The sequence below is a fragment of the Beta vulgaris genome, chromosome 2, assembly GCF_026745355.1.
Source record: "Beta vulgaris subsp. vulgaris cultivar EL10 chromosome 2, EL10.2, whole genome shotgun sequence".
Classification (NCBI taxonomy): Eukaryota; Viridiplantae; Streptophyta; class Magnoliopsida; order Caryophyllales; family Amaranthaceae; genus Beta; species Beta vulgaris.
In genome coordinates, this window is record NC_079203.1 from 3599977 (window position 1) to 3610935 (window position 10959).

Consider the following 10959-nt stretch of genomic DNA (forward strand, 5'->3'; position numbering starts at 1 on the left):
GCATCACTCCACCAAAGTGGTTCCAGATGTTCTCATTCGCGTCTCTCCATCTCCCTTTTTTTTAATTCTCTGTACTTCGGTGGTGGTTCGCATCTGTTGTTATTTTTTGTACCGTTCGTCTCCGCCATATTTTCCTTTTTTTTTGAATTTTTTTGTACTTCAGTTTCAGATCTTTGTATATTTCTTTTTTTTTTCGTTTTCGGTTTTTTAAATTTTTTCCTGATTAGTCTGTTTTTATTTTTTTTTTATATTTTTTAATTAGGGTTTGTAAAATATTAATTTTATTGAATATATGACAGGTTGGCTTAGTTAATTTTTGTTGCTATTGTAATGTAAAAATGTTTATATTATAAGTGTATTATAACAACCAAAAATTTATGCTTGAATAATGAAATTTTTTTTTTACCCGCCCTACGTATATTGTTGCGGTTTTGGGAAGAAACCGCAGCAATATACCTATAATTTTAATATTAAAAAAACATATATTGCTGCGGTTTTTCCAAGAAACCGTAGCAATATATTCAAATATTGTTGCGGTTTAAAACTGCAGCAATATATAATTACCTATTGCTGCCCCCTTAATTGCTGCGCGGCCAAAACCGCTGCAATAGGCCACTTTTTTTTACTGCAGCAATAAGCATTTATTCTAGTAGTGTTAATCATCTGCGTCGGATGAGCATTAATGTGTGAAGCAAATTGACTGATCCTAACTACTTACGTTACTTTTTCATGAATGCGACGCAAATAGGCCTACGCAAATCTTTATTTTTGTATGTACTAGTGATTCTCTACTTTCTTAAAGTATCTATTAGACATTTTTCATGTTAAAACTGTTTTAACCCTTGATAGTTATAACCATTATAGGGATATCATTTATCAATAGACTTGGCTTCAATATTCAATTGAATATTATAAAATTTATATATCGCAATAAGAAATTTAGAATTAGAGTATAATGACACATACTTTCTCCGTTTTTTTTCCACTGCAACAACGGGGTTTGACATGGTACTTTAAGGAAATAAAAATGGGTTGTTTCGTAGTTTAGCATAGAAGTACCTCTTTAATTAACTAGAGTATGGGATAAGTAAATCCTTAATAAATTAAACACAATTTCATGGGCAAGTTGAGTAATTAATGATGGTTTCATTAGTATAAAGTACCCCTCAAAAAAATATGAGTATAAAAATTTTCTTTTACCAAAAGTGAAGTGGTTTCAATAGATGAAACTACCCTAAGTTGTAATTATTGTAATAGAAAAAAATAAAGGAAGTATGTAAATACAATGGGGTTGAAAAATCTCATTTCATAACAACATAAAATCAAATGTGTTAACAAAAGTTTACAAAAAATAATATAAGCAACAATCTGAGTAACGTATTGTACGAGCTTCAAAACTACTCCATCTGTCCCAAAATATAGTTCATATTTCCCTTTTTTCACGGTAAGTTATGCAAGTAGAATATATGAAGGATATAAGATTTTTTGTTTATTTAAATAAATGTTGTATGGGAAAAGATGATTTCACGAGAGAGAGTGAAGAATAATTGGTGAAAGAGCATTAATTGTAACATTTTGGTTGAATAAACAAAAGAAAAAACAAAATTCAAGAAGCAAATAAATGATGGGACATGGTTTTTCGAGACAAATTACGAAAAAAGTGGAACTAAATATGAAAATGAGAACTATATTTTGGGACACCAAAAATGAAAATGGGAACTATATTTTGGGGCGGAGGGAGTAGTATCCTAAGTAAAAGAAAAGGACGTCTATCACAAAAATAATATTATTTTATGATCCCAATGTAATATGGAGAAATTGGAAACCATTGCCTATCCACTCATGAGTCATGACCCATCCAGTCATCAATACCAAAGTGAAATATCTACATACTTTTTTGTGTGAACCAAATCAACGGAGACCTCCATAACTACCTGGCCCCTTCCTCTTCCTAATCTCATCAATCACAAAAATTCCCACACTAATTAAGCTAGCGAAGTTGAATCCAACACAATGCCTGTCGGAGAGGTGATTCTAGGTGCAGTTCTTCAGGTAATCTTTGAGAAGCTGGCATCGGCTGGAATAAGCCAGTTTCTTAAGTTGGCCAAGAGGAAGAACAAGAAGATAGAGGCTGAAACCATACAAAAATGGGAACAAACCCTTAGAATGATTGCAACACTGCTCACTGACGCTGAGCATCGGCGTCAAACTGATAAGGGGACTTTTTTGAAGAAATGGTTTGAAGACCTCGAAGACTTGGCTTACGACTTGGAAGATATACTGGACGAGTTTGCCACTGAAGCTCAACTTTTTATGCTGCAGAAGGAAGCCAAGGAGGAAGATCATGATGTTCACGATGCTGTCATCACCGGTTTTTTCGACTCTGCTAAACATAAGGTGTGTAGTGTATAGACTGTATACTCTCTCGTCTTGTCGTAATTAGATATGACGGTAAGTAATGGGCCCTATCCAGATTTGTGGATCTGGATCCTCAACTTTTGGACCCTATAGATATGAGTAAGATCTTGATCCTCTTTGAAAAAACAGATCTAGATCGAGTCCTAAATTATTATTTAGATTCAGATCAATTTACCTGTTTTTCTAATAATATTATTATTTAATATTATAATATTAGTTATTACATACAATAATAGATTTTTGGACTAGAGCACCTTAAGTTTTACTAGATCAGTGCTGAATTTTGTTTTTTAGAGGATGAGAAAGGATTTCATTCATAAGAGATAGTGAAACGACACTTATAATAAATTTTTTAAAAATAGAAAATTTCAAAATAAGTACATAACACCTTAGAACTAGATACCTAATAGATTCGATTAAAATACCCTTACTAATAAACTTCATTCGAAGCAATACAATATGTGAGTTCACTATGATTCGACTTAACTTTCAGTAATGCATAGTAGTTTGGATGAAAATACTTATGTGGTCTTGTATATTCTTATAAAGAATAGAGATTGTTAGGCCATTTTCCTTTGTCAGGCGAACAAAAAAAGAAATTGAACACATTAAAATAAATATCATCTTAAGGATGGATATACTTATTGGAAGCAATTAAAGGAGCTTTTGGATCCTTTATTCTTTCAATTTGTTCCTTTATTCTTTCAGTAGGTTATTGGTCAGGCTGGTCCGACCACTTCCATTGTGTCAGCCGAGTCTGACACAATACCTTCCCTTTTCTTTTATTTGGGCCTCTTATATATTATGCTGGCAGGGGTCATGATCCTCTTAGGCCTTAATATGCTTCGTCCCTGTGTGTATCAAAAGTCTATCCCATTGCATCATGTCTTGTTCTTTTTAATATTTTGTGAATTTATAATTCACTAAAAGTAATTTATAAGAAGTGTGAAAGACTGAAAGTCTTCAGTAACTAATAATATGTGCCAACTATTTTTGTTTCTCCTACCAGGTTAAAAGCCTTTTAGCTTGTGGTTCTACAGCCGGGCAACAATTTCAATATTCTAAGGAAGACCTTCCATCAAGAATTAGAGAGATCAACATCCGCTTAGAACGTATTCACACTCAGGCTAGAGATTTTGGCCTTATAGCCAATAGCATCATGCAGCAAGAGACACACCGAACAGAAGCATCAAATGCAAGCTGGCGACAGTCCACATCTTTAGTTTGTGAAAAAAATATTTATGGAAGAGATGACAAGAGAAACGAGATTATTGAGAAGTTGTTGAAGGATGAGCCCACTTATGAAAATGTTGTTGTCATTCCTATTGTAGGAATGGGCGGCGTTGGGAAGACCACTCTTGCTCAATATGTATACAACGATGAGCAGCAATTGAAGGGTCACTTTGATCTCAAGGCATGGGTGTGTGTATCAGACGTGTTTGATGTCAAACATGTCACAACGGAGATTTTGAACTCGTTCACCAATGGTAAGCACAGTTTTAGCAGCTTGAATCAGGCACAAGAAAACTTGATGAAGGTGCTGAAAGGCAAAAAATTCTTAATCATTCTTGATGATATTTGGTCTGAGAAATACAGTGATTGGAATGCGCTCCAAACACCTTTCAGACAAGGGTTAAAAGGAAGCAGGATTATTGTCACTACAAGAAAAGATATCTCTGCAAAGATGGTGATTAGTAATCTAACTCAAAACACCACCATCTATCTAAAAGGTCTTTCTGATGATGATTGTTGGTGCATATTTCAGCAGCACATAAATGATGATCCTGACCTTGATGAGATGTGGGATGATATTGTAAAGAAGTGCGCAGGATTGCCTTTGGCTGCAAAAGCTCTAGGAGGTCTCCTCAAAAGTACAGTGGATAAGCGCCAGTGTCGAAGTATATTAGAGAGTAGTATTTGGAGCGAGAAGAGCGATATTTTACCTGTTCTACTCTTGAGTTACCATAATTTGTCATCTAATTTGAAGCGCAGCTTTGCATACTGCTCTGTACTTCCTAAAGATTATGAATTCAATGAGATGGAAGTCGTCTTGTTGTGGATGGCTCAGGGCTTTATACCAGAAGACAATAGCGAAAAAATGGAAGATGTAGGCCATGACTACTTTTTTGATCTAGTATCAAGGTCATTATTTGAAGAATGTTCCCCTTCTTATTATTATGGAGGAAGACCAAGGAAGTTCATCATGCATGACCTTATCCACGATTTGGCTCAATGGGCTGCGGGGGACATGTGTTGTGTAATGGGAGCTTTGCATACACAAACAAATCCGAAAAGAACTCGCCATATATATCTTACTGAGAATGAATTTGATGAAATGTTGGAAAATAAATTCTTGAATCCTCCTCAATTGCGAACTTTACTTTGTCTTCCACTCCCGAAATCTGATTATTTTGGTGGCCTGAAAATTGAAATTCTGGAATGTGTTCAAAGATTTACGTATATACGTGCAATGCGTCTATGTTCTGGAAAAATTAAAGTGTTGCCAGAGTGTATTGGTGATTTGATACACCTGCGTTATCTTTTACTCAATTTACTAAATGTTGGAGTATTGCCAAAATCAATTAGCAAACTCTGCAACCTCCAAACACTGGACTTGCGAGGTTGTAGAAACCTTAAAAAGGTCCCAAATGTTAGGTTCCTAGTAAAACTTCGGCATCTGCACATTGGAGGGATTTATTTACAAGAAATGCCATTGGGAATAGGGAGATTGAAAAACCTGCAAACGTTGGAAGAATTTGTCTTAGCAGCTGAGCGTGGGTCCAGGATACGCGAGCTGAGCAACTTGCTTCAACTCAGTGGCGGATTAAGCATCTTTGGATTAGAAAATGTGACAAGCGTCGAGGATGCACAAAAAGCCCAATTGCATGAAAAAAAGGGTCTTGATAAGCTGCATCTAGAATGGGAGTCTTGGAGTGATGAGGTTGATGACAACACTAAAATCCAAGTGTTAGAGCACCTGAATCCTCACACTTCCATCAAAGAATGTTTCTTAAGAGGGTACAGGGGCTTGACATTTCCAACTTGGTTGGGAGATTCCTCTTTTAGTCTCATGGTTGATATAGAGCTCACGGACTGTAAGGAATGTGAAAGCCTGCCTCCACTAGGGCGGCTACCCTCGTTGAAGAATCTTAAGGTTGAAGGCATGGATGGTATTAAGCAGGTAGGGCTGGAATTTTACGGGAGTCTTGGGTGTTCAATTTCTTTTCCAGCTCTAGAAACTCTAAGTTTTGACAACTTGGAATCATGGGTGAAGTGGGTGCACTTACCAGTTGAAAACTACAAGGCATTCCCCTGCCTTAAAAAGCTTTCAATTACAAGTTGTAAATCTTTACGAGATGATCTCCTTCCGAATTTACCTTCTCTTAAAAAACTCCTTATTCAATCTTGTCCATCTATTACCGCTATTAATCAGATTCCCTTGACCATCCAATCATTGAAGATTAATGAATGCGAGAAGCTACGTGCTGTACAATCTATTGAATTAGCATCTTCCTCTTGTAACGACAAGGAGATTGAAGAAAAAGGAGTAGTAGCAGAAGCAGAAAATGTTGGTTCTCTAGAGGATACAGTGAAGCCACATGGACACTCTGCAAAGGTTGGATCTCAACTTCCCCATCTCACCAAAGTGAAAATAACAGAATGCCCTAATCTCATATCGTTACTAGAAGGTTTTCTCTTCCCAGCTTTAAAACAGCTTGAATTTGAAGATTGCAACAATATGGAAGGTCTTCCTAGCCAGATGCACAAGTGTACCAACCTCCAAACATTACGCATTCAAAGATGTCCAAGAATCGATTGCTTTCCTGAAGGGGGTTTACTCAAAAACCTGACACGTCTTGAAATTGAAGGTGTAAACATAAAGCAGCCTGTACAAGAATGGGGGTTGCACATCCTTAATTCACTTCATTATCTTACCCTTGCAAATGTAGGCAGGTCCTCAGACTCAGCAGAGTGTAGTTCTAGTCCGTGCTCGGATCTTCATCTACCGTCTTCCTTGTCTGAGTTACGCATCACAAATTTCCCAAATTTGAAATCCATATCATGCGGCAGTACAAGTCCCAACCTCACTCGACTTTGGGTCATTGATTGTGCAAAGCTTGAATCCTTGGTTGGTGACGACTTAACCTTGCTTACTAGTCTATCACTTAAAAGCTGCCCAACATTCCTTCACTACATATTAGGCGGTCCACCCATCATCAGTTCCAACTCTCGTATTGGTGACTTTACTTTGCTTACTCGTCTATCAATTTGGGATATGACCAACATAGACAAGTCGATACGAGACTGGGGATTGCATCTTCTAACTTCTCTTGAAAATCTTGCACTTCACAATTTAGGCAGCTCCATAGATTCAGTAGAGTGCATCTCGGGTCCGGAACTTCGTCTTCCCTCTTGCTTGATGGTCATAGATATCATGGGTTTCCGAAATTTGAAATCCATATCATGTCGTTCCAGCTTTCCCAACCTGTGTTGGTTGTTTATCCAGTGCTGCCCCAAGTTTGAGTCCTTTGGTGACAATGACCTTCCTTCATGGCTTACTGTGTATATTTATGATTGTGATTTGATAGAACAACATCTAAAAAGCAATCATGTACACCGTATAACTATAGGCTCGGAATATCATCCTCCTTCCTATTAAAGTTGGATCGATTTTGTCTGCTAGCAAATTATGTGAAGTTTTCCCAGACTTGGATTGGTTTCACAAAGGAAGCATTTTGTAATACCTGGTCTTTTCTTACGTTTGCATCTCCTTCAACAATTCTTTTTAGGTACTTATATTAAGTTATTTATTTGTCGAAATTTCCTATATGATGCATCAACATACTCAAAAATTCATATCATGTGTATTTTTTTTTATTTGTTTGTTGTAGCCTTGGTACTAGTCATTTGAAGAGCTTGTAATACTAGCAGGTTTTCTGCCAAAGTCAAAAAGCTTAAGACATCTGCTTTATAAATAAGGTTCTTGTCCTGCCCTTCAACATAAACATCTTTTTTCTTACTGTTAAATTGAGATTAAAGCACTCATAAGCTGTTATTTGCAGCATAAGTTAATATATCCTGGACGGTCTATATGATTTAAATATGTTGGCCTTATTGGTGATGCTACTAGATCAGGTCATAAATCTATATGCCTTCTTTATTTGAAAAAGAGATCCATCATTGCTTCAACATTTTGACATGTTACAATTGTGATCACAGCACAAGAGTATCATATGAACAGTCAGCTACGTCTTAGAGCAGCTCACAGTCTTGGTATCGCGTTTAGGGAAGACGATTTAGCAATCAAAGAGTATGTAATCAAATATGTTGCCTAGATGATGCTTCTGCTTGCAGTCTTGGACTTCTACTATGGGTTTCAATGTGTCGTTTCAGGTATATTCCGGATTCTGTGAGTATGGCTGAATCTTTGCATTAGTTATGCTGATTCTTTTTTTTTTTTTAAGTTATAATTTTTGGGAATATAGGAACTGCTGAGAGGCTGTGAGTGGCAAAACAATCTGGTTCATTAGAATCTTGGAGATTCTTATTTTGTTGTAAGCACTTCCCTGTGTTGTGCTGCTCGAATTCATTTCACATATGACCAAGCACTGGTAACTCTCTTATTCTCTTTCTCTCTACTGTGCTCAGCCACTGACCATCTCCCTTTTCATAGAATGCCAAACTCGAAAATAAGCTGGTCCTTTTGTACAATTTAATCAGATTGCAGGGACTTTGGATACACTCTATATGTGGGTCATCAATCAAAGCTCTCGTACTAGACAATAGTTTTATGCATAGATTGGGAAAAGAATAGGTAAGAAACTGCATTTTTTATTTTGGCTAATACATCTTTGCTAGATATAATATCTGTCATGGCTGAACTTATTGTTGTTCGCTTGCAGGATACAAAAGCTTTTACAAGAATTCAGAATAATCCTGAGATATTCATGCCAACTTGAGGATTCTGTCTTTGGCAAAGCAATTATGCAGAAGATTATGCTGATAAGTGATGACTATGAAAGACAATTTATTTCTACTTCTAAACTTTATGCAGTGGCTGATAAAATTTTCATGTCACTTAAGAGAAGCTCTGTCATCTCTGAGTGTTTCAGTTGTTCTCTATTTCCATAAAATTTATACATACTCTTATTTCCAACTACTTGGCTTTTCAGCATCTGTGAATAACCCTATTTTTCAACAATCGCCTTCGCTTTCTCCAACCAAACATTGTATATGTCATCTGCAAATAGTACAAAAGAAACCTACATACAGGTTGAGATCGACCATATTAGTATTGTAGTGCATCAAAGTATAAAGAATCCATTCACACAATGCCCTACAGCTTACAGATGTTTTATTCACCAAATTTTAATATGAACTACTTAGCTAGCTATACACAACTAAGATGGCAACCAAAAAGAGTGAGGAATGAGGATGTTCATTATATATTACTTTATTTTGGGGAGAGGGGAGCCTGGTGTAGAGGAGAAGATAATTGAAAATGGGACCCATGACATCTTGAAGCTAATTACTGATCTTACAAGTATACAACAATATACATGGTGAATTTGAGGAAAATTGGATTATCATTACCCAAGGAGAAAGCAGATAACTACACGCAATAGTTTCTTAAAGTAAATGATAAGAAACTACAAGGAAAAGAATCTGACACTTATTTATAGAAACTTGGTACCTCCTTAAAGTCGTTGGCAAACTCCTCAACTGTGGATACGGCTATGGTGGCTGCTTCATCGAAAGGATATCTGAAATAGAGAAAATATTTTCCAAGTTAAAACAGTAAAGAGTGCTAATATTTTTTGCAGACTATAGAGATTCATGAAGGTTAAAAATTTCAATTAACTGTGCGGTACAATCATCAAACTTCATATTCTCTCCATTGTAAAACATTAGCCTACTTTTAAAATGTGGCACATAATGTCAAGTCACAAACTCCGGATGTAAGAAAAGGAGAGAGAGCATATACCACCACGACCATCACACATTGGAGTAGTTATACATGGGAATCCAGGATGGATTCAGACTATCATAAAAGTAATCGAGATATGGGAATAATAGTGCATATGATAATGACATTTTTGTGAATTTTGAAAAAAAGTTCAAAATCCCCCTCCCCCCATATTTTTGGATTAGTTATTAATCTACACAATTTACTTTTCACTAAAACCAAGAAAATAGTAAAAAAAATATGAGAGAGATCAACCAGACAAATAGAAAGAAAGAGAGGTAAAGTATGAGATAGAAGAAAAAACAATTCAAAAGTACATCGGTTTGTAGTTCAGTTGGACAAAAGGTGGTTAAACTCTTAAAGATAGTCATAATTAGCGGAATTCAACTCAACAATATTCATAATTATATTATTTCTAATGGGTAATTCACCAGTGAGTAAAACCTATCAATTTTGATCAAAAAGGTGTGGCCGTGTGGCGGCACAATCCAATGGTCTGCAGACATTGTATATTAAAGTATTAGATTACAAAGAAATAAACCAAAACTACACCTTAAGAGAAGCTCATACTTCCTTTGTATTTTCTTACTTTGTTATTTGCAATGTTTCTTTTTTTACAAATTCGAAGCTTTTTGATTAAGTTAAAGTTCTATCCCCCATATGAGGTGAATGTCTACAATGAGAGTCATAAGAGTTCCGAGTTACCGGTTCTACCGCAATGTCTTGCTCAATTAGTTTCATACAACACGGGGAGGGGATCAAAATACATTCAAAACGAAACAAATTCCTATTCTCCAGTCTAGCTTGTTTTGCAATTTCATCCGCTGGAGCATTTGCTTCTCTTCTTTCAAACATGACGGTTCCTCGTAGTTGCCCAAGAAATATCCTGCAAAGATTTATCATTCGAGTTAGATGATCCCTTGTTTCCTCATATGAGTTGATTTCTTCAACAATTTGCTTGCAATCAGATGCTATTATAATCTCGGCCCATCCTTCCTCTTTAGCCCATTGTAGCACGGTGATCACAGCTTTAAGTTCAGCTTCCTTTGATTCCCTGCAAAAGCATTTTTCCCTAAATCCTTTTACCCAGATCCCATTCTCATCTCTGTATAACCCCCCCGATTCCAGTTGCTAAAGAGGAGCTCGAATGTGAAGCATCAACATTAATCTTTCGGGTTCCCCTAGGTGGAGGAGACCATTTGGGTGTGTCGGTTTTTTGTGTGGTATTTTTGGGGTTTGGATTTGGTTGGGCAAAGAACCATTCTTAGGCAAACCATGTTAAGTTTTTTAAAACTATTTCAAGATTTTCATTCTTTTTTTGAAAAATCCACTCATTTCTTCTTTTCCAAATAGTCCACAGAGAGAACACAAAAAGCACATTCCACGAAATTGCTCCATATCTAATTTCAATATTTGCAAGATTTTCTTTTAACCATTCATGTAAATCAAGATTTAAAGACCAAGATGGTTTATTTAATTTAGACCATAACTCGTAACTCTCGGGCAATCACGCAAAATATGGATCATGTTTTCCTTATGGTGAAAGCATAGGCGACATTCGGGGGAGTCTAAGC

General features: G+C 36.2%; 1 protein-coding gene and 1 long non-coding RNA gene across 5 annotated transcripts; one reads left to right on the plus strand and one right to left on the minus strand.

Moving 5' to 3' along the window:
- Nucleotides 1–1854: 1854 nt before the first annotated feature.
- LOC104887640 (putative disease resistance RPP13-like protein 1) lies at nt 1855–8575 on the plus strand. 4 transcript variants are annotated; one of them, XM_048638166.2, is made up of 8 exons: nt 1855–2397; nt 3428–7208; nt 7311–7398; nt 7482–7554; nt 7639–7812; nt 7884–8030; nt 8140–8233; nt 8322–8575. In XM_048638166.2, exons 1-2 carry the CDS (start codon nt 2014–2016, stop codon nt 7076–7078), a joined length of 4035 nt encoding a protein of 1344 aa, XP_048494123.1. In that variant the 5' UTR covers nt 1855–2013; the 3' UTR covers nt 7079–7208; nt 7311–7398; nt 7482–7554; nt 7639–7812; nt 7884–8030; nt 8140–8233; nt 8322–8575. The 4 variants fall into 4 exon arrangements, with proteins under 4 accessions (XP_048494123.1, XP_019103592.1, XP_010670622.1 ...); XM_019248047.3 differs by having other exon boundaries at nt 7905–8030; XM_010672320.4 differs by lacking the exon at nt 7482–7554 and having other exon boundaries at nt 7905–8030.
- On the minus strand, nt 8234–9381 carry LOC125494627 (uncharacterized). Its single transcript, XR_007270905.1, has 2 exons — nt 9113–9381; nt 8234–8681 (listed from the first exon to the last, which is right to left on the minus strand). It is a non-coding gene; the product is annotated as an uncharacterized LOC125494627 (long non-coding RNA).
- Between the last annotated feature and the right edge of the window lie 1578 nt (nt 9382–10959).